A 23,879-nucleotide genomic window follows, 5' to 3' on the forward strand; every position below is an offset into this window, starting at 1 on the left:
GGAAAATTGTTCCAGTTAACTCAAAACATATTGAATAGTTTTAATAAATTTTATGATATTTGCAAGTAAATTGGGGTAAAGCAAATTTCTATATTAATAATATTTTATAGAGGTTTTATTTGTTATGGGTAGCTAAATTTCAAGTTCATCTGCTTAAGAAGATTTACCTTTTTTTTTTTGGTTGTACCTGAAGCATGTGGAAGTTCCTGAGCCAGGAATCAAACCCTGCAATGACAATGCCTAATCTGTAACTCACTGCACTTCATGGAAACTCTTAAGATTTATATTTTAGGAGTTCCCGTCGTGGCTCGGTGGTTAACGAACCCGACTAGTATCCATGAGGACGCAGGTTCAATCCTTGGCCTCGCTCAGTGGGTTAAGGATCCAGCATTGCCATGAGATGTGGTGCAGGCCAGCACCTATAGCTCTGTTTCAACCCCTATCCTGGGAAACTCCTTATGCCACGTGTTCGGCCCTAAAAAGACCCCCCCCCCCAAAAAAAAGATTTATATTTTCAAGTTGAGTCAAATCTTTAAAAAATTGTTTACTTAATATTTATTATTAAATAACATATAAGTACTGGATTTTCACATATAAGTAATGGAAAAGTCTTTTATCTACATTCATAATTTTAATGCATTGACTTATAAAATTTTCAAATAGATTCTTTGATTATTTAGCAGGTAACTTCTAAAGGAACTGGTTTAAATCCTAATGCCAAAGTATGGCAAGAAATACCTCCAGGAAACACTGATACCACTCCAGTTACTCATGGAACTGAAAGCTCTTGGCATGAAACAGCAGCCACATCAGGGTCTCATCCTGAGGGTAAGTCTAAATATTTAATCAGAACGAATCACATTTTTATTAAATGTATGACGAAACTGGTTTATAGAACTTTGGGGTATATCCTTTGATTATTTGATAAAATATATTTATGAATGTTTAACAATGTGGTTTGTATAGTGTTCTCATTTATATCCAGTATGAATGGATTGTCACTAATTTCAGATAGTAGCTGTATCTTTGCATTTAGCACTTAACACATATATATGATATATTTTAAAATTGGTTTTCATCTATCATTACTGGCAGTGCTGCTTACTCACTGTTTGATCTTGGGCAAATGACAGCCTCTTCATTTATAGTTCCTTCAGCTTAAAGTATTAATAATATTTAATTTGGGGATTATATTTTCTAAGAATTAAGTACATGAAGCTCTCTGGTAACATATGTTTTAAGCTATTGTTACTCATTTCAGCGATTGTTAATCATTTTAGCTTATCCATAATGGTCAAATTTACCTCCCTTGGAAGAAAACTCTTACTTAAAACCATGTGAACATTTCCCCAGTTGGTAGAATTCTTTGAAATCTTGTTATAGAAGACAAATGCCCAGAGTGCCTAAAGATAAGGTTTAAAGAATTCCTGTTCACTTTCAGTATGTTGTTTTTCTTTTATACAGGTAATAGAGAGCTTTCAAATGATATGTGTAAGGAGTATGAAATAATGTATTCATCTTGTGAAACTACAAGAAATACTCCAGGCATTGAAGAATCAACCGATGGAATGATTTTAGGACCAGAAGATCTGAACTATCAAATATATGATGTTTCTGGTAAATTTTATGGTTTTATTGGTAAAATGAGAATGCAGATTGCTAGTCTTTTTCTCTTTTTCTTCCTCCTATCTCTTTTGGCATCGATCAGTCTATTATTTGAAAAGTTATGTTAATGAAATGTTATGTGATTTTTATAAATACTGTTTTGAAATGGCCAAATATGAACATTGTAATTTTAAAAGACTGTTTACTTTAAAGATTATTTATATTCTTTTATTTTATATTGCTGGAAGTTATTTTTATTTCTAGTTCTTTTTTTTTTTTTTTTTGCTTTATAGGGCCACACCTGGGGTATGTGGAAATTCCCAGACTATGGGTCGAATCAAAGCTACAGCTGCCAGCCTGTGACACAGCCACAGTAACACCAGATCCAAGCCAAATCTGCAAGTTATACCACAGCTCACAGCACCACAGCTCCCTGACCCACTGAGCGAGGCCAAGGATCAAACCTGCATCATTATGGATACTGGTCAGATTTGTTTCTGCTGTGCCAGAACAGGGACTCCTTTATTTCTAGTTCTGTCTCTTCCACTTTCTCTACAATGGGCACGTATTACATAATGAAGAAGAAAAACATTTTAAGAAGTCATCAGAACTAGATAGGTTTGGGGAGGAGGGTTGGACTGGGGTTTGGGATGGAAATCTTATAAAATTGGGTTGTGATGATCATTGTACAGCTATAAATATAATAAAATTGATTTAAAAGCCAAAAAAAAAAAAACCTAGATGGAAAACCACTGTGATACAGTAGAAATATAGACTTCACGGCATATTTATTATTTATTGCCAAGCCTGTAGCTTGCAGAAATTCTCGTGGTAGGGATCAGAACTGCATCACAGCAGTGACAACTCCAGATCCTTAACCCATTAGGCCACCAGGGAACTCCCTAAAGATCTTTTTAAAGGAAAGTGTGGGAGTTCCTGTCGTGGCTCAGTGGTTAATGAATCCGACTAGGAACCATGAGGTTTCAGGTTCGATCCCTGGCCTCGCTCAGTGGGTTAAAGATCAGTCGTTGCCGTGAGCTGTGGTGTAGGTCACAGACACGGCTCGGATCCTCCATTGCTGTGGCGTAGGCCAGCAGCTGCAGCTCCGATTGGACCCCTAGCCTGGGAACCTCCATATGCCGCAGGTGCAGCCCTAGAAAAAGAAAAAAAAGAGAGAGAGTGTGCAATTAAAGATGAAAAAAAAAATAGTCAAAATTGTTAAAAGAGACCTAAATTACAGTCTTTCAGAGAGCCCAAGTGTTTTGGTCTATTAGTTGGGATTAGTGTACATTCTGGCAATTTTCCCATCACTTTTGTTGGTATGAAATGCGTTTATAAATGTGAAATTTCAGGGATTAATTTTGAGAAAAGGACTGTATTAAAGCATAGTTCTGGTGGGGGGAGTGGTGGATTGGGGGTTTGGGATTGGCATATGCACACTGAGGTATATGGGATGATTGGCCAATGGGCATCTCCTGTATAGCACAGAGAACTCTGCAATATTCTGTGATGGAAAAGAATCTGAAAGAGAATGGATGTGTATACATGTATAACTGAATCACTTTGTTGTACAGCAGAAATGATTACAACCTTATAAATCAACTATACTTAAATAAAACTTTAAAAAAACTGAGGTTCTACTACAATTCAACTTGTGAGATATGTTTTTTTCACATTCATTTAATTAGTGTGAATTGGTAGTTGCTTGGGTTTGAATTGGATGCAATTAAACTAAAAATAGGGAGTTGCATTGTGGCCTAGGAGTTAAGGATCTAGTGTTGTCACTGCTATGGCATGGGTTTGATCCCTGGCCTGGGAACTTTGGCATGTTATAGGCATGGTCAAAAAAATAAAACCAACCAAAGATAGGCCATAGACTCTGATTATTTACCCAACTTTTTTTTTCTAATTTCTAAACAGTCTCTTTGGAAAATAAGTGTAATAAGGAGTAGGCATTTCTCCCACTACATATTAGTTCCTTGACTTTGTCACTTTCCTTATTTGGGAGTTCCCATTGTGTCTCAGAGGATTAAGAGCCTGAGATAGTCTTCGAGAGGAAGTGGGTTCAATCCCAGGCCTCACTCAGTGGGTTAAGGATCCATCATTATGCAAGCCGTGGCATTAGGTCACACATGCAGCTCAGATCTGATGTTGCTGTGGTGATGTTGCTGTGGCATAGATCTCAGCTGCAGCTACAATTCAGCCCCTAGTCTGGGAACTTCTATATGCCACAGGTACTGCCAGAGAAAGAAAAAAAAAACAATTTTTCTTATTTATTATAAATATCTGGACTAAATTTCTAAGGTCTGTCAGCTTTGTAAGTTGATATCTGAAGTGGAATCGGATGATACTTCTGTATATTAATTAAAGGTGGTTAGGTTTTACTTCTTGTTATAATATACTTAACCATCAGCTACTTTGAACATAGAGCTGGTCCAAGTGAAATGGCAAACCGTTGGTCTTATAAGTTTTGCTATAGTAACATAGAGAAGTTAAATTAAGTTATTTCTTCTTTAGCCAGCATTTGGGTAGATGAATTTTGTATTAAAAGTGTTGCATATACTACATGGAAATAAGAGTGCTTCTTATTTTTAATGAAATTAATTTAGTATTTAATATCACTTTGAATCTGGATTAGTAAGACAAAGTCATGATAAAATCATGCACAGAATTTATCTTTAAATACATTTTATTGTCCATATATGTCAAGTAGGAAATTAGTCTACTTAATCTTTTTTTTTTGGTCTTTTTGCCTTTTCTAGGGCTGCTCCCATGGCATGTGGAGGTTCCCAGGCTAGGGGTCCAATCGGAGCTGTAGCTGCCGGCCTATGCCACAGCCACAGCAACATGGATCCGAGCCGCGTCTGCGACCTACACCACAGCTCACGGCAACACTGGATTCTTAACCCACTGAGCAAGGCCAGGGATCGAACCCACAACCTCATGGTTCCTAGTTGGATTCGTTAACCACTGAGCCACGATGGGAACTCCAATCTACTTAATCATTGATGCATTTTTGTTTGGTTTTTGTATTGGCCACATCCACAATATGTGGAAGTTCCTGGGCCAGGGATCAAATCCGTGCCATAGCAATGACCTGAGTTGCTGCAGTGCCAGTGCCAGATACTTAACCTGCTGTAGCACAGGGGAACTCCAATCATTAATGCCCTTTTTTTTTTTGTCTTTTTTTTTTTTTTTTTTTTTGTCTTTTTAGGGCCGCACCTACGGCATACGGAGGTTCCCAGGCTAGGGGTCTAATCAGAGCTGTAGTTGCCGGCCTACGTCAGAGCCACAGCAACTCCAGATCCGAGCTGAGTCTGTGACCTACACCACAGCTCACAGCAATGCCGGATCCTTAACCCACTGAGGGAGGCCAAGGATCGAACCTGCAACCTCATGGTTCCTAGTCGGATTCGCTAACCACTGAGCCACGATGGGAACTCCAAAAATCCATTCTTTTTTTTTCTTTTTTGCCATTTCTTGGGCCGCTCCCACGGCACATGGAGGTTCCCAGGCTAGCGGTCAAATTGGGGCTGTAGCCGCCCAGCCTTCTCCAGAGCCACAGCAATGCGGGATTCAAGCCACTTCTGCAACCTACACTACAGCTCACGCCAGATCCCTAACCCACTGAGCAAGGCCAGGGATCGAACCCGCAACCTCATCGTTCCTAGTTGGATTCGTTAACCACTGAAACATGATGGGAACTCCCCATTAATGCTTTTTAAGAAGAGGACATATTGGAGTTCCCTGGTGGCTCAGTAGTTAAGGATCTGGCATTGTCACTGCTGTGGTTTGGATTGCTGCTGTGGCATGAGTTCAATCTGTGGCCTGGAAACTTCTTCCTGTTGCAGGTATAGCAAAAAAAAATATTACATGCTTTGCACCAGTAACGTTTTGTGTAAGATTCTAATAGGAACTGATGGTTTTCCAGGCTTCAGTCCTGAACAAAAGTCTCATGTTCTAGGTTGAAATAATAGAAAAAAACGTGGAAGGCGTTAGAGTTGACCTCATCTTTGGATGTTTGAGTGCTTTAAATATTCCTACAAAGATACAGTACTCTAAAATTAAGAAATGAAAATAATATGAAGAGATAGACGTTTAAGGAGTGTGACTAACATCAGATTTACTACCAGTAGTGTAGATGTGGAGCTATATTTATTTCCCACTTTGTGTGGTTCCTATTTTCTTTTCTTTTCTTTTTTTTTTTTTGTCTTTTTGTTATTTCTTGGGCCGCTCCCACGGCATATGGAGGTTCCCAGGCTAGGGGTCGAATCAGAGCTGTAGCCGCCGACCTACGCCAGAGCCACAGCAACGCGGGATCCAAGCCGCGTCTGCAACCTACACCACAGCTCACGGCAACGCCGGATCCTTAACCCACTGAGCAAGGGCAGGGACCGAACCCGCAACCTCATGGTTCCTAGTCGGATTCGTTAACCACTGCGCCACGACGGGAACTCCCCTATTTTCTAATTTAGATTATCATTACTTCTTCCCTCTCACCCCCCATCCTGGCCACGACCGAGGCATGCAGAACTTCCCCAGGCTAGGATCCAACCTGAGCCACAGCAGTAACAAAACCCAAATCCTTAACGGCTAGGCCACCAAGGAACACCTAGTTACTGTTGTGTCTTTGATTTTTCATTACAGTAATAAGTTTTCACTATTTTTAAGTATTTCGGGTAGTGTTTTCCAAGATGGTAGCCGGGTGACTTTAGTATTAATGATGATTTGTTAATTTACTTCATAAAATATGTAATTTTAAAATTGATGTGAAATCTATGTAAAGAAAGGAGTTCCCATTGTGGCACAGCAGAAACAATTCGACTAGTGTCCATGAGGATGTGGGTTCTATCCCTGTCCTCACTCAGTGAGTTAAAGATCCGGCATTGCAATGAGCTGTGGTGTAGGTTGCAGATGCAGCTCAGATCCTGCTTTGCTATGGCTGTGGTGTAGGCCAGCAGCTATAGCTCTAATTTGACCCCTAGTCTGGGAACCTCTATATGCTGCAAGTTCAGCCCTAAAAAGCAAAAAAAAAAAAATCTAAAGAAAGAAAACAGATTGATTGTTTGTTTTGGTTTGTTTTTTTTGTTTGGTTTATTTTGGGGGGGGGGTTGTCTGCTTTTTTTTTTTAGGGCCGCACCCACAGCATATGGAGGCTCCCAGGCTAGGGGTTCAATCAGAGCTGTAGCTGCCGGCCTACACCATAGCCATAGCAACGCCAGATCCAAACCAGGTCTTCGACCAACACCACAGCTCACGGCAGGAACTGAACCCGCAACTTCATGGTTTCTAGTCAGATTTGTTTCCACTGCACCACGACCGGAACTCCTGTTTTTGTTTTTGTTGCTTTTTTAGGGCCACACCTGTGGCATATGGAGGTTCCAAGGCTAGGGGTCGAATCAGAGCTACAGCTGCCGGCCTATGCTGGATCTGAGCCAAGTCCGCAACCTATACCATAGCTCACGGCAACACCAGATCCTTAACCCACTGAGCGAGGCCGAGGATCGAACCCGCAACTTTATGGTTCCTAGTCAGATTCGTTTCTGCTGAGCCACAACGGGAACTCCCTAGGTTGAAAGACATTTGTTAGACCTTGTGCTATCTGAATTCTAAAAAGAATAAAAATACAGTTTTTTGGTGATTTTAATTTGTGCGTACTTTGTAACTTATTCTGAAAATAACAGTATTTAAAGTCAACTATCTGTGGTAATTAGGTATTTACTTTTCCCTTCTTGTTTTCTACCATCAGGAGAGAGCAACTCAGCAATTTCTACAGAAGACCTGAAAGAATGTCTGAAGAAACAATTAGAATTCTGTTTCTCACGGTATGCTCATTTTTTTAATTGACATTTCTTTTTTGAATTGTCTGATTAGTAGATTTAAAATACATATGAAATAGAATGGAAGAATGAAGAATTTCCTTCGGTGATATATGTTGGTATCTATTATTCTTCTCTTTATTTCTTAACTAGATTTAAAGGTGGTAGTCTCCAATTGGATTTGCAAATGATCTATTCCTAGTAGAAAGGTAATAGAATTTCTATTGGGTATTTCCTGTGATCATAGTCAATTTCAGGCTTCTCAAAGAAGTTAACTCAATTTATATTTTTAGTAGTTGGCTCTTGTAACCTTTGATCAGAGTTATTTTTTAAATAAGATGTATGGGCACAGAATCTATATAATTTAAATATAAATATAATTTATATATAATAATTATGTAGGTGTAATGATAGCTTATATGTATAAAACTTCAGTATGTAGAACTCCCCCTTCCAAAATTAACAGAAATTTGGCTGGGCATGCAGATGTAATGCTTTCTTTCAGAGGAGAACCAGTGAACCAATTTTTTAAGCTAGGAAACGTGTATTTTATCATAGACTTCTTTTTTTTTTTTTTTTTTTTTTTTTTTTGTCTTTTTGCCATTTCTTTGGGCCACTCCCGTGGCATATGGAGGTTCCCAGGCTAGGGGTCGCATTGGAGCTGTAGCCTCCCGCCTATGCCAGAGCCACAGCAACGCGGGATCCGAGCCGCGTCTGCAACCTACACCACAGCTCACGGCAACGCCGGATCCTTAACCCACTGAGCAAGGGCAGGGACCGAACCCGCAACCTCATGGTTCCTAGTCGGATTCATTAACCACTGTGCCACGACGGGAACTCCTATCATAGACTTCTTTATTTCTTTACACTTAATACACTCTTGACTGAGGTTTAATTGATTCTTCATTCTGAATATCTCCCCGTTCTTTGCCTCTTTTATTCTTTGCTTTATTGTCTAGTACAGGCCCTAGTTTTATAACAACAAGACCCATCTAGCTTTTCTCTAGTCAGTTGTGCCTATGATGCAGTTCATATTCTGTAACTTTTTTTTATGGTTGTATTAAAATCTTTGCTTACTAACTGGATCATTTGTGTGTCTGTCTGCTTATATTTCTGAGTTTTTTTCTCTTGATTCTTTGTCACAATTTCCTGCCTTTTTGCATATCTTATAAATTTTTATTATAATTTGGACACTTACATATCCTGGACACTGCATATAAAAGAAGCTGAAAGCTGCTACTGCTATAATTTTTCAAGATTTGAGCTTCTGTAGGGAGAAGAAGACTGCTTCAAGCCAGTCAGGAATTGAGTTGAGTCAGGGCTGAGCAGCCGTTTTGGTTAGATTCAGTCTGCCTCTGTTTTATCTCCATTCTTTAGGCATGACCTTCCTGGCCTTTTGATTTAGAATTGGCAGTTTTTTGTTACTCCAGTCCTGAAACACCAAGGCAAACTTAGTTCTCTTCCTCAGAGGTTTGATATGAACTCTTTTGCCTCTTATCCTGTACAACTTCAAAATCTGGCAAATGACTTCTGCAGAGGATCTGTCCTAGGTTTTTTGTTTTTATTTTTTAATTAAAGAAATCTTTATTTTAGTAGAATGAAAAAAAAGTACTTACAGGATTTTTATTTTCCTTAAGAGAAGATTCTTTTTTTGTTTGTTTCTTATTTAACCACCCTGCCACATACGGAGTTCCTGGGCCAGCAACCTGTACTACACCTGCAGCAATGCTAGATCCTTTAACCCACTATGCCAGGCCAAGGATTGAACCTGCGTCCTGGTGCTGTGCTGCAGATACCATTGCACCACAGCAGGAACTCGACATCTTAAATTTGATGCAAGGCTCTTCCTTCCACTGGTACTTCCACAAGAAAGACCACAAGATTTTACTCTTTTCAATCTGACTGCCAACCTTAAAATTCAATAACTGTCATACGGAGGAAAATTAGATATTTTGGGGACTCCTTTAGCTTCCGGTGAGAATTAAATGAAAGAGTTCACAAACTCTTCTGTGTCTCTCTAACCATTCTTTTACATTTTTCTAATATAATATTTGAATACACTTACTAATATATTTCATTTTATTTATTTGTTCGTTTGTTTTATAAGGCGGCACCCATGTTGTATGGAAGTTCCCAGACCAGGGGTCTAATCAGAGCTGCAGCTGCTGCTGGCCTTCACTACAGCCATAGCAACACCAGCTCTGAGTCGCTTCTGTGACCTACACCACAGCTCAGGGCAATGCCGAGATTCTTAACCCACTGAGTGGGGCCAGGGACCCAAGTCCTCATGGATACTAGTCAGGTCCATTACTGCTGAGCCACAATGGGAACTCCTAGCTTCTGATTTATAAAACCAGTTGTGCACAACTGCTTAAAGCTCTACTTGTTTTCCTTTGGTCTAGGATCCACAAATACCCTTACCCTCAGGAAAGAAAGATCATCTTTCTGAAATTTCATTTTGTCCTTGTAGCTTTCACAGCTCTCCTTTATCTCTAAAAACATGACTTTTATAACTTAACCAAAATTTTTTAGTTGTTTCAATGAGCTCTGGCTTATGATCTGCCATGTTCTACTCAGAATTATGATACAGTTCAAACCAGCCAGGCAGTTGGTGTTTGTAGCTCAGCAAAATTGCCACTAGAACAAGAGGTATTATTGGTCATAATCCTGGATGTTATATATCTGTTGATTGGACTGACTTATGACAAGTTACAGTTTCTTTAAGGGTGTGTCACATTGTCTTATAAGAATAGATTTGCTGAAAACCTTAGTTGATTTATGCTGTAGCCTTTTAGTTGTAAAATAAAATCTTATGTTTACAGTTGTCTTATTTTCAAGTTATTTATTTATTTTTGCTTTTTGTTTGTTTTTTTTTTTTTTGGCTTTTTGCTTTTTCTAGGGCTGCTCCCATGGCATATGGAGGTTCCCAGGCTAGGGTCTAATCGGAGCTGTAGCTGCCAGCCTATACCACAGCTACAGCAACGCCACATCTGAGCTGTGTCTGTGCACTGCACCACAGCTCACAGCAACGCTGGATTCTTAACGCACTGAGCAAGGCCAGGGATCAAACCTGCAGCCTCATGGTTCCTAGTCAGATTCGTTAATGACTGAGCCATAATGGGAACTCCCCCCCCTTTTTTTTTTAAGGGCTGCACTCGCAGCATATGGAGGTTCCCAGGCTAGGAGCTGATTTGGAGCTACAGCTGCCAGCCTACACCACAGCTCATCGTCAGTGCCAGATCCCTAACCCACTGAGTGAGGCCTCATGTTCCTAGTCAGATTCGTTTCCACTGTGCCACGATGAGAACTCCTTATTTTCAAGTTCTTAAAGAATATTTTATAATTAGGACAATATTAGTATGTTCATTCTTTATGCTAGAGATTGGTTATTGGATCCTGTAACCTACTGTGGTGAGCCAGGAATGGAACCTGAGCCTTAGCAGGGAACCAAGCTGCTGCAGTCAGATTTTTTTTTTTTAATTCTTTTTTTTTTTTTTAATTTATGCAGTCAGATTCTTAATCCACTGTGCCACAATAGGAACTCCTATGTGTTACTATTTATTTATTTGTTTATTTGGCCACACCTGCAGCATGTGGAGGTTTCCAGGCTTGGGGTTGAATTGGAACTGTAGCTGCTGGCCTACACCACAGCTGCAGCAACACAGACTCTGATAGGCATCTGCGACCTACACCATGGTTCACCTACACCATGGTTCACGGCAACGCTGGATCCTTAAGCCACTAAGTGAGGCCCGGGATTGAACCCCCATCCTCATGGTTACCACTTGGGTTCATTACCCCTGAGCCACAACAGGAACTGCCCTGTATGCATATATTAACATTAGTGATAAATTATAGGATGGAATCAAACTGTATGTAATATTTTGTAGTTTACTTTAAAATTTAGTATTAAACCTCTTTCAGTGTAATTTTATAAAATTCCTTGCTCAAAACTATTGGGCCCAGTGTATTTGGGGATTCAGAAACTTTCCAGAAATTGTTAGAATATATCTGTTTTATATTATGTATTTTCTTAGTCCACTGTGTTATTTTTGATAGCATAATTTTGTTTTGCTAGGTTTAGTGACAAAAGTGAGTAAGGCATCTTTTATCTTTAGGTGCTTTTTAAGACTTGTTTGTTTCATAGGACTGTTGCTTCTCTTTATTCTTTTCAGAGAAAATTTGTCAAAAGATCTTTACCTGATATCTCAAATGGACAGTGATCAGTTCATCCCAATCTGGACAGTTGCCAACATGGAAGAAATAAAAAAACTGACCACAGACCCTGACCTAATTCTTGAAGTGTTGAGATGTATGTAAATCATGCCTTTAAGCTTACTTTTTAAAGTAAAAAAATTTAAGTATTCTTTTTCTTTCTGATCATACAGGAATTTTTTCTTTCTTCTTCTTTTTCTTTTTTTAATGGCTGCACTCATGGCATATGAAGTTCCCAGGCTAGGGGTTATATTGGAGTTGCAGCTGCCAACCTATACCACAGCAGTGCATCTGTAACCTATGTTGAAACTTTCAGCAACACCGGATCCTTAACCTGCCGAGTAAGGCCAGGGGTCAAACCCACATCTTCATGGATACTGGTTGGATTTTTAACCTGCTGAGCCACAACAGGAACTCCCAGAAATTGTTTTCGACTACATATTTTTGCTGTTGTATGCTAATTTATCTGTTTTTATTGACTAGTACATATATAGCTTCTGTATCAATTCTGTACCTCCGTTGTTCATCTTGATACCTGTTTAATTCATAGCCGAGTATTAAAGCAATTAAGCTTCAGTTTTCTGGACTCTTAGAGAATTATACGTGTTATTATCCCACCTCTAAAGTGATCACTTTCAAACTTTATTTTTGTCTTTTTAGGGTCGCACCTGTGGCATATGAAGGTTCCCAGGCTAGGGGTCGAATCAGAGCTCCAGCTGCTGGCCTACGCCGCAGCCACAGCAACACTGGATCCCAGCCACATCTGCAACCTACACCACGGATCGAGGCCAGGGATCAAACCTGCATCCTCATGGATGCTTGTTGGGTTCAATAACCACTGAACCATGACAGGAACTCCATCTTTCAAACTTTACAACACAAACAAGAAGTAAATTTTACATCACAGCCAACACATACACACAACGGAAATGTTAATTACACAAATGAATACTAAATGCTTGTGATGAATTCATTTCTTTTTCTAAAATTTATTTCACAGCTTATTAAAGAATTGCAACCCGTAGTTTGACAAACACTGCTCTAAAGTATATGTTTTCTCTCCCTCTTTTTTTTTTTTTTTTTTGGCATGTGGAATTTTCTAGTCCAGAGATCAAACATGCACCATAGCAGCGACTTGAGCCAGTGCAGTGATGCTGGATCCTTAATCCATTGTGCCACAGGGGAAACTCCAAGGATTTCTATTCTTTTAAAAAAATTTTTTCTTGGAGTTCCCGTCGTGGCGCAGTGGTTAACGAATCCGACTAGGAACCATGAGGTTGCGGGTTCAGTCCCTGCCCTTGCTCAGTGGGTTAAGGATCCGGCGTTGCCGTGAGCTGTGGTGTAGGTCGCAGACTCGGCTCATATCCTGCATTGCTGTGGCTCTGGCGTAGGCCGGCAGCTATAGCTTTGATTAGACCCCTAGCCTGGGAACCTCCATATGCTGCGGGAGCGGCCCAAGAAATAGCAAAAAGACAAAAAAAAAAAAAAAAAAAAAAAAAAAATTTTTTTCTTAATTTATTTGTCTTTAGGGCTGCATCCACAGCATATGGAAGTTCCTAGGCTAGGAGTCGAACTGGAGCTACAGCTGCCAGCCTAGGCCACAGCCTCGGCAGTGAGAGATCCAAGCCATGTCTGCAACATACCTACACCACAGCTTATGGCAACACTGCATCCTTAACCCACTGAGTAAGGCCAGAAATCAAACCTAAGTCCTCATGGATACTAGTCGGGTTCGTTTTTGCCGAGCCATGATGGGATCTCCAAGCCAATTGTTGTTAGGCTTATATGAGAATAGAGATTTCCATTCTCACAGGACTAAAATCATTTATGAAATCTCTGATCAGTTTTGTACATACATTGTTTCTTAAAATGATCTAGTCTTGTTATCATTCAAAGAACTGGCCAAGAGACAGACTTTCCCACCTCCAAGGGCTGGAACCTAGCATTTATACACAAGCTTTTCTTCCTTTAACTTTTATTCCCTTTACTTACCTGTTCAGGTAGATGCGATACATTATCTCTTTGAAGGGACCAGAAATAAAACTTTTGGCTTGTGGTACTATTCTTCATTCAGTATTAATTCAATCAGGATCTAAAAGATGGCTTCTGGGTCTCAGTAGTAAGTAAGAGTAATTATGTTAAAATCAAGGAAATATTGTAATTATTTGTATATAATTCTTGGTTTAAGTGCTTCTCAGACTCTAAGAAGAATTTCTTCACATATCAGAGCTCATTACCTTCATCAGAGTAATATTTGGTTAATAATGCAAGTACATTGATTTTACTCGAAATAAACAATTTGGTAATTGTATACAGGGAAGTTGCCCTATGAGATATAATATTGTATACTCTCTGAAGGGTTTTCAACTCTTAACACTGTGCCAAGTCACAAAATAAGTACGCTGAATATTTGTTCAGAGAGTAACATTGGACAGTGTTCTTTGCATATCAGTGTCAGGATGTTTTATCATAACTGTAGTCTTTGATTATACAACTTGATTTCTTAAGATATTAGCCTCTGCTAATTTTTTCAGTTGAAAATTAAAGTACATAATTTTAATGGAATTATTAATATCACTATTTTTCACTTTTCACTGAGACCATTTTTTTAAAATTTCAGCTTCTCCCATGGTACAAGTTGATGAGAAGGGTGAGAAAGTACGACCAAGTCATAAGCGTTGTATTGTGATTCTTAGAGAGATTCCTGAAACAACACCGATAGAGGTAAATCATAAGCATTGTTAAAGCTCTGTGTTTTGTAACCATTTAAATTGGAGAAGATAAACAGGCAAAGTTTTAAGTCACTGCCCTCATTCATATCAATTACTTAGAATAGGATAAATACTAATTTTTAAATTCTGAAATACTGGAAGAATGGCACATAGGATGAGAAAAGATAGAATTCTGTTCCCTAGAAGGGTGGACTGAGTATTGCAGTGATACTAATTCTCAGTTTACTGATTTGACTGAATGGCAATAATATATACATAGGCCCTTTTGTAGCTTGAGAATTAAAATGAAAGAATTAACTTAAGTATGAAGGAAAATATGAATAAAGATTAATGAGTCAGGACCAATCCTACTGGTTAGCAGAATGTAAAACAAAGCTGCAGTCATGAAGATGGTCTGGTACAGATACAAGAATAATATAATATTTTAATGAAACAATAAACCCAGGAAGACATCCTTTTATATGTTATGGGATTTTTTTGTTTGTTTTTTGTTGTTGTTGTTGGTTGGTTTGCCTTTTAGGGCCGTACCCACAGCATATGAATGTTCCTAGGCTAGGGGTCAAATTGGAGCTGTAGCTCTCAACCTAACTCCAAGCCACAACAATGCCAGATGCAAGCTGAGTCTGCAACCCACATCACAGCTCATGGCAATGCTGAATCCTTAACCCACTGAGTGGGGCCACGGATCAAACCTGAGTCCTCGTGGATACTAGTCGGGTTCATTACTGCTGAACCACAAGGGGAGCTCTTAATATTTTTTTAATTAGATCCTACTAAGTATTGTGCAGTGTACTTTCCGTTAAAGGCTAAAGTTTTATTGTTTCTATTTTACAGGTAAAGTGATTGAGCCTTAGGATGGTTAAAGACATGAAATGTTTTAAGTGACAGAGTCTGGATTTGAACTTGCTCTTTCTGATTCCAGAGCCCATGTTTCTTAGGCCGCAGAGCTTCGCACTAAGTTGTCATGTTAAGGCATAGTAAATTAGAAATGGGGAGGACTAATCAGTAACTGATAGGGTAATTGATTAGCCATTTTTAAAAGAGGTTTTAGATCCTTGTTACCTAATATATTTGACACATTTGTAGTTAATCTTTTTGCCTAGAGTCATCCAGTGTTAAATTTCCAGAATGACAATTTCATAAACTTAGAAACAGTGAGAGAAATTAGAAAAGAAACTGTCACTGAATAGATCTTGGATTTTAAATTATGAACTATGTTCAGAAGTATCAAATTGAAAGGAAAATTGTAGAATGAGAATATTTGCAATATTAAGAAACAATGTAGGAGTTCCTGCTGTGGCACAGCAGGTTAAGGATCCAGCATTGCTGCAGCTGTGGCACAAGGCACAGCTGTGGACCAGATTTGATGCCTGGCCCGGGAGCTTCCACAGTGTAGATAGGGTAAATGAGCCTGTACTTTAGAGCCAGAATGCCTGGATTTGAATTCCAGCATTTTTTCTTACTAGCTCTATGATCTTGGATAAGTTATTTAACCTCTTTTGCCTTGGGTTTCTTATCTATTACATGGGGTAATAGTCATAAGTAACTGAGAGTTCCCGTCGTGGCGCAGTGGTTAATGAATCCGACTAGGAACCATGAGGTTGCGGGTTCGATCCCTGGCCTTGCTCAGTGGGTTAGGGATCTGGCGTGAGCTGTGGTGTAGGTCGCACACGCGGCTTGGATCTGGCTTTGCTGTGGCATAGGCCAGTGGCTACAGCTCTGATTGGACCCCTAGCCTGGGAACCTCCATGTGGCACAGGAGCAGCCCTAGAAAAGGCAAAAAAAGACCAAAAAAAAAAAAAATAGTAAGTAACTAATACAATTGTGAGAATTGAATTAGTATATGAAAAGCTTTGAGCTGCACCTGGTACATAAAACACTCAAAGGTTTGCCATTCTTTCTTGCTTTTTTGCTTTTTAGGGCCCACCTGAGGCATATGGAAGTTCCTAGGCCAGGGGTCAACTCAAAGCTGTAGCTGCTAGTCCACAACACAGCTTAGAGCAACACTGGATTGGCCATACTGAGCAGGCCAGGGATTGATCAAACCCACATCCTAATGGATGCGAGTCAGATTCATTTCTGCTGTGCCACAGTAGGAACTCTTTGCCATTCTTTTTTATGGCCAAACCCACAGCATATGGAAGTTCCCAGGCTAGGAGTCGAATTGGAGCTGCACCTGCCGGCCACAGCCACAGCAACGCCAGATCCTTAACCCACTGAGCTAAACCAGAGATCAAACCTGCATCCTTATGAATATTAGTTGGATTCTTAACCCACTGAGCTGCAACGGGAACTCCTAAGATTTGCTATTCTTAATCATTTCTGTAGTTATTGTAATTCATTATTCTGAATACATAAAGAGCTCACTCTAATAAAAAACAGTAGATAAAAGGAGCAAGGCAGCAAATTACTGTTAATTAGGAAAAAGTGAAAGAAATGCAGATGACCAAAGTAGCCAGAGAGGGAGTTCCGTCGTGGCACAGTAGAAATGAGTCCGACTGGGAAACATAAGGTTGCGGGTTCAATCCCTGCCCTTGCTCAGTGGGTTAAGAATCTGGTGTTGCCGTGGGCTGTGTGGTAGGTCGCAGACGCAGCTCAGATCTGATGTTTCTGTGGCTGTGGTGTAGGCTGGCAATTAGACCCCTAGCCTGGGGACCTGCATATGCCACAATTGTGGCCCTTAGAAAGCAAAAAAAAAAAAAAAAAAAAAAAAAGCCAGAGAAAGTCGATCCAGGCAGTAATCCCTTGAAATTCAAATTAAATTGAGGAAAGTTAGATGGTGACCTGAAAGATTCCTGTCAAGTGGAATAAATTTTACTACTTTAGATCCAGACTTCTCTTTTGATATTTGGAAAAGTAAATCAATGAACAGAGAGTTCCCATCTTGGCGCAGCAGAAATGAATACGACTAGGAACCATGAGGTTGCAGGTTCAATCCCTGGCCTCACTCAGTGGGTTAAGAATCTGGCATTTCCAGAGTTCCCGTCGTGGTGCAGTGGTTAACGAATCCGACTAGGAACCATGAGGTTGCGGGTTCGGTCCCTGCCCTTGCTCAGTGGGTTAACGATCTGGCGTTGCCGTGAGCTGTGGTGTAGGTTGCAGACGCGGCTCGGATCCTGCATTGCTGTGGCTCTGGCGTAGGCCAGTGGCTACAGCTCCGATTCGACCCCTGGCCTGGGAACCGCCATATGCCGCAGGAGCAGCCCAAAGAAATAGCAAAAAAAAAAAAAAAAAAGACAAAAATAAATAAAATAAAATAAAATAAAAGAATCTGGCGTTTCCATGAGCGGTGGTGTAGGTCGAATATGCGGATCAGATCCTACATTGCTGTTGCTCTGGCATAGGCTGGCGACTGCAGCTCCAGTTAGACCCCTAGGCTGGGAACCTCCATATGCCTTCAGTGCAGCCCCAAAAAGACAAAAAGACAAAAAATAATAATAATAATGACAGAACTATTCCTAAAGAATGATAAAGGATGAAAATACTGATTTTATTAAGATTTAACTAAATCAGTCAGTTCATTATACATTATAAAGGAAATAGAAATGATTGGAGAATATCTGTGAATTTATTTCAAGTAATAGTTGATACAAGAAAATTCCTTTACAAGTAGAAACATTTTTTTAATTCAGTATTTTAGAAATTGGAGTCAGAATACAGGTTAGACTTCACTGCTGTGATGTTGATTGTTCAGTCAGCTTAATAATTGGTGAATTTTGACATCTATGGTACTGTTTAACCTAATCAGGTTTTAGGGGCCGCTGTTTGGGAATTATTATATACTGCTAAATTTGTCCTTGAGCTCAAATAGTTATTAATACAAATGTAATTTGGAGATCATACAAGTCTGGGTTTCAGATCCACTTTGTTATAATGTGGGTAATTTAAATAATCTGAGCCACCATTTTCTCAGCTGTGAAGTGGAGATTATAAAACCTTCAACACTGGGTGGTTCTCCGTGTAAATCAGTGTCTCACCCTGGGTTGTGTTTCAGTAGAGGTTGTTTCATTTTTTGTAACTTTTTAGGGATATTTAAAGTTCACTTCTAGTTGTTTTCTTTTTTTATATTCAAGCTGTTAACAATTACACTGTTCTGTTTTGATAATCATTTTCTAAATCCATGTATTTGTGATAATTTCAGTTTTCAGTTAGTTTTGAAAGCAGGGATAGCTTTGTGTGCAGTGACTATTGTAGATAAATGGGGGGATGCCCTCATTATTGACATATTGTCATTTTTTATTTTATTTTTGTCTTTTTGCCTTTTCTGGGGCCTCTCCCATGGCATATGGAGGTTCCTAGGCTAGGGGTCTAATTGGAGCTGTAGCCACCAGCCTATACCACAGCCACAACAACATGGAATTCAAGCTGTGTCTGCGACCTACACCACGTCTCACGGCAACACCGGATCCTTAATCTGCTGAACAAGGCCAGGGATTGAACCTGCAACCTCATGGTTCCTAGTCAGATTTGTTAACCACTGCGCCACGACAGGAACTCCCTGATATATTTTTAGAGTTAACCAAAGTTTTTCTTTTTTAGGAAGTAAAAGCTTTGTTTAAAAATGAAAACTGTCCCAAGGTGATAAGCTGCGAGTTTGCACACAATAGCAACTGGTATATCACTTTCCAGTCAGACACAGACGCACAGCAGGTGAGAAGAAAACTTTTCTTCTGATTGTAAATCCTAATGGTAAAAGAAGTAGTGGTATACTTTAATTCAGGAAACCAAGTGCTTATAGTAATGTAAATACTGTGGAGAGCCTTGTTCACCTTTTTGGTTTTGCATATTAATTGGTTTCCATTTTGATGATCTCCCTAAAGTTTTGTTTGAATTTAAGAAGAGTTTGTTTCCTATCAATAAAAACACACAATTTAAAATTAACATGGGGATTAGAAACTGCTCTGTAGTATTTCTAGTACATAGTAGGTCCACAATAAATACATAATTTCCATACTGATTCTGGGAATTTGGATATAAATTTTATTCTTATTTATTATCATGTTCTACCTAAAAATAAGAGAAGAAATACTCCTTTGAAACAAAAACTTATGAGGTAGCATTCTATTTATTTATTTATTTATTTTGTCTTTTCTAGGGCCACACCCCCAGCATATGGAGGTTCCCAGGCTAGGGGTCTAATCAGACCTGTAGCTGCCAGCCTACACCACAGCTCACGGCATCGCCAGATCCTTAACCCACTGAGCAAGGCCAGGGATCAAACCCTCAACCTCATGGTTCCTAGTCGGATTCATTTCTGCTGTGCCACAACGGGAACTCCTGAACCCATTTTTAAATTGATAGGTAGTAATTTGGATTGGGTCTGTTTTGAATTTTGTGTGTTTTATCTGTAGTAATCCATAGTGGTTAATATACAATAAGTGTGAACTATACCTGAGGTCTTAAGTTTTTACTTTTTCATTCTCTATCACCTGCATGATAGGATCACCTTTAGAATTTTTTATTGTTTAACAGTTTAGAGATAATTGCTAATACCAAATTCTCTTGATAGAATAATGGTGGCTTTAATGAAATGTTTGAATGCTAATGAATGTTCCTTTCTGCTTTGTTAACAGGCTTTTAAATACTTGAGAGAAGAAGTTAAAACATTTCAGGGCAAGCCAATTATGGTAAGAAACACTTGTAAGTAGGCCAGCATGAAACAAGGAAGTTTTTGTTGTCTGTCTTAACAAAGATGAATAACATTTTATAAAACCCATAATGATTTTTTTTTTTTTTTTTTTTTTTTTGTCTTTTTGCTATTTCTTTGGGCCGCTCCCGCGGCATATGGAGGTTCCCAGGCTAGGGGTTTAATCGGAGCTGTAGCCCCCGGCCTACGCCAGAGCCACAGCAACGCAGGATCCGAGCCGTGTCTGCAGCCTACACCACAGCTCAAGGTAACGCCGGATCGTTAACCCACTGAGCAAGGGCAGAGACCGAACCTGCAACCTCATGGTTCCTAGTCGGATTTGTTAACCACTGCGCCACGACGGGAACTCCCCCATGATGATTTTGAAGAAATTTCCGGCTCATATAAAATGCTACTTCAGGAAATCAGTTAATAGAACATCAAAATATTTTCTAGGAGTTCCCATCATGGATCAGTGGTAACAAACTCGACACATATCCATGAGGATGCAGGTTCAGTCTTTGGCCTTGATCAGTGGGTTAAGGATCTGGCGTTGCCTGGAACTGTGGTGTAGGTTGCAGACGCAGCTCTGGTTCGACCCCTAGCCTGAGAACTTCTATAAGCCGCACCTGCAGTCCTAAAAAGAAGAAAAAAAGTTTCTAAACAGCAATTCTTCCAGAGGCATAACTTCAGACAGTATGAAGTTTTTTAGTTAAATGCTGTTTAACAACATATAAAATAATCATAGGTCTCAAAAGGAGCAGGGATGATTTTTAGTAACAATAGTAGGAAACAGTCTCAATATTTTCAAACTCATTTGAAACTGTATCACCACATTAGTATTCAGCCATTTGGGAACCTGAAAATTGTCATTGATGACACTTGCTCATTGTCTTTACATGTCTAATGTATTCTCAGATCCCATGAAATCTGCCTTCAAATTTTCTCTTTTTAATTTTTTTTTTAAGTATTGTTGATTTACAATGTTATGCCAGTTTTTCTGTACAGCAAAGTGATTCAGTCATTCATACATACATGTTCCCTTTCTTATATTGTCTTCCGTCACGGTCTGTCTTGAGAGACTGTGCTGTACGGTAGGACCTCATTGCTTATCCATTCTAAATGCAATAGTTTGCATCTACTAGCCCCAGACTAACTCCCAGTCCATCCCACTCCCTCCCCAGACTTGTTGGTTGCCTCCCCTTTGGCAACCAACAAGTCTGTTCTCTACATCTGTGAGTCTGTTTCTGTTTTGTAGATTGGTTCATTTGTGCCATATTTTAGATTCCACATATAAGTGATATTGTACAATACTTGTCTTTCTCTTTCTGACTTACTATGAGAATCTCATAGTAAGTGGCATCCATGTTGCTCCAAATGGCATGTGTCATTCTTTTTGATGGCTGAGTAGTATTCCATTGTATACATGTACCACATCTTCTTAATCTGGTCATCCTTTGACGGACGTTTAGGTTGTTTCCATGTCTTGGCTATTGTGAATAGTACTGCTAGGAACATAAAGGTGCGTGTATCTTTTCGAGTTGTAATTTTGTCCAGATATATGCCCAGGAGTGGGATTGCTGTATCATATGGTAGTTCTATACTCAATTTTCTTTTTTTCTTTTTTTTTTTTTTTGTCTGTTGTCTTTTGTCTTTTGCTGTTGTTGTTGCTATTTCTTGGGCCGCTCCCACGGCATATGGAGGTTCCCAGGCTAGGGGTTGAATCGGAGCTGTAGCCACCGGCCTACGCCAGAGCCACAGCAACGTGGGATCCGAGCCTCGTCTGCAACCTACACCACAGCTCACGGCAACGCCAGATCGTTAACCCACTGAGCAAGGGCAGGGACCGAACCCGCAACCTCATGGTTCCTAGTCGGATTCGCTAACCACTGCGCCATGACGGGAACTCCTATACTCAATTTTCTAAGGAACCTCCATACTGTTCTCCATAGTGGTTGTACTAATTTACATTCCCACAACATTGTACAAGGGTTCCCTTTCTGTACACCCTCCCCAGCGTTTGTAATTTGTAGACTTATTAATGATGGCCATTCCGACTGGTGTCAGGTAGTACCTCATTGCAGTTTTTGTTTTTGTTTTTGCTTTTTAGGGCTGCATGTGCAGCATATGGAAGTTCCTAGGGTATGGGTCAAATCACAGTTGCAGCTGCCAGCCTACACCACAGGCACAGCAATGCCAGATCCGAGCTGCATCTGCGACCTACACCACAGCTCATGGCAACGCCAGATCCTTAACCCACTGAACAAGGCCAGGGATCAAACCTGAAACCTCATGGTTCCTGGTCGGATTCGGTAACCACTGCGCCACATGGGAACTCCAGGAACGCTGAATTCTTAACCCACTGAGTGAGGCCAGGGATCCAGCCTTGTGGATACCAGTTGGGTTTGTTACTGCTGTGCCACAATAGGACCTCTGTTGGATTTTTCTTATTTTTGTAAAATGAGTGTTTATGTCTGATTTTAGTTTTCACTTCTCATTTAGGGATTGGAATCTGTTCTCTTGTTTAGTCTAGCTAAAGGTTAGCTCATTTCCTAATCTTTTCAAAAAACCAATTTTTAGTTTCATTGATTTTTCTCTGTTTCTCTATCTCCATTCTAATCCTCATTTCCTCCTTTTGCTTGCTAGCTTTGTTCTTAGCTTGCTCCTTTTCAGTTTTTTAGGTGGTAAGTTTGGTTATTGGTTTTAATTATTTGTTTATTGCTTTTTAGGGCCGTGCCCGAGGCATATGGTGGTTCCCAGGCTAGGGATCAAATTGCAGCCGTAGCTGCCGGACTACACCACAGCCACAGCAATGCTATATCCTAGCTGCATCTGCAGCCTACACCACAGCTCACAGCAACACGGGATCCTTAACCCAGTGAGCAAGGCCAGGGATTGAACCCACAACCTCATCGTTCTTAGTTGGATTCTTTAACCAGTGAGCCACGATGGGAACTCCTGTATCTTTTTTTTAAAACCTCTTTGTTCAGTGTATATTTGGTAAAGTTTCCCAGGAGTGGGGTTGATAAAAATAATGGTAACTGCATATATGGTCTTATGGAAGATATGCTAAATTTCCCTTTATAAGGGTTGTGCTATTTTGACTGCTCATCATCAGTTTATCACAGTGCCTATTTCTGCCACAATCTTATTAATAGAATATGTTATCAAGTTTTTAGACTTTGCCAGTTTATCCATTTTAATTGCATTTCTCACATGAGCAAGGTTTAACATCTTTTCATATGCTTAAGAGCCTTTTGCCTTTCTCTTTTCTGTGAACTTTATTTCTCTAATGCATTTTATAACATTCTAAAGATTGTTAGGCTGTTTCATCTCTTTTTAGAATTTATATATTAGGAATATTATCCCCCTTGTTTGTGATAAGCTGCAATTTGTTTTAATATTTTGATTTGTGGTTTTACCTCATTTATTAATTGTATTTTGTCATATAAAAGTTTTTAAAATTATGGCCATCAATGATTTCATTTTCTTGTGCTCTACCTACTCTCCAGTACATGGAAATAACGTCATGTAAAATATTTTCAAAATGTAAATTATATATATTTGTGAAAATATACACTTAAATCTTTTGTGATTATAATGTGTTCTTTTTGCTTCTAGGCAAGGATAAAAGCCATTAATACTTTTTTTGCTAAAAATGGTTATCGCTTAATGGATTCTACTATGTATAGTCAGCCCATTCAAACTCAAGCACAGTATGCCTCACCAGTCTTTATGCAGCCTGTATATAATCCTCACCAACAGTACTCTGTTTATAGTATTGTGCCTCAGTCTTGGTCTCCAAATCCTGCACCTTACTTTGAAACACCACTGGTAAGTGAGATCCTTAGAAATAAAATTTTATTGTTGAAGCTGAAATTT

General features: G+C 39.5%; 1 protein-coding gene across 50 annotated transcripts in view; it reads left to right on the top strand.

The window, feature by feature from the left end:
* Positions 1–23,879, top strand: part of LARP4 (La ribonucleoprotein 4) — a 176,112-nt gene that overhangs the window by 131,237 nt on the left and 20,996 nt on the right. For 32 of the 50 annotated variants that reach the window (XR_014803199.1, XM_084955634.1, XM_084955656.1 and 29 more), the window contains 8 exons: positions 681–828; positions 1,465–1,617; positions 7,355–7,430; positions 11,600–11,736; positions 14,260–14,363; positions 18,911–19,021; positions 19,945–19,998; positions 23,619–23,831. Coding sequence is in view for 49 of the 50 variants with exons in the window: in XM_084955634.1 (XP_084811760.1) it covers positions 681–828; positions 1,465–1,617; positions 7,355–7,430; positions 11,600–11,736; positions 14,260–14,363; positions 18,911–19,021; positions 19,945–19,998; positions 23,619–23,831 (996 nt within the window). In the remaining variant the exon portion in view is untranslated. Of the gene's footprint in view, positions 1–663; positions 829–1,464; positions 1,618–7,354; positions 7,431–11,599; positions 12,304–13,062; positions 14,364–18,910; positions 19,022–19,944; positions 19,999–23,618; positions 23,832–23,879 lie in introns of all 50 variants that reach the window. The other 18 variants (XM_084955638.1, XM_084955637.1, XM_084955648.1 and 15 more) reach the window with 3 other exon arrangements.

Source organism: Sus scrofa, chromosome 5 (genome assembly GCF_054392235.1).
Source record: "Sus scrofa isolate SSC_HxYL_T2T_F1_AM1 chromosome 5, Sscrofa_HxYL_maternal_Yorkshire_Landrace_v2.0, whole genome shotgun sequence".
Lineage (NCBI taxonomy): Eukaryota > Metazoa > Chordata > Mammalia > Artiodactyla > Suidae > Sus > Sus scrofa.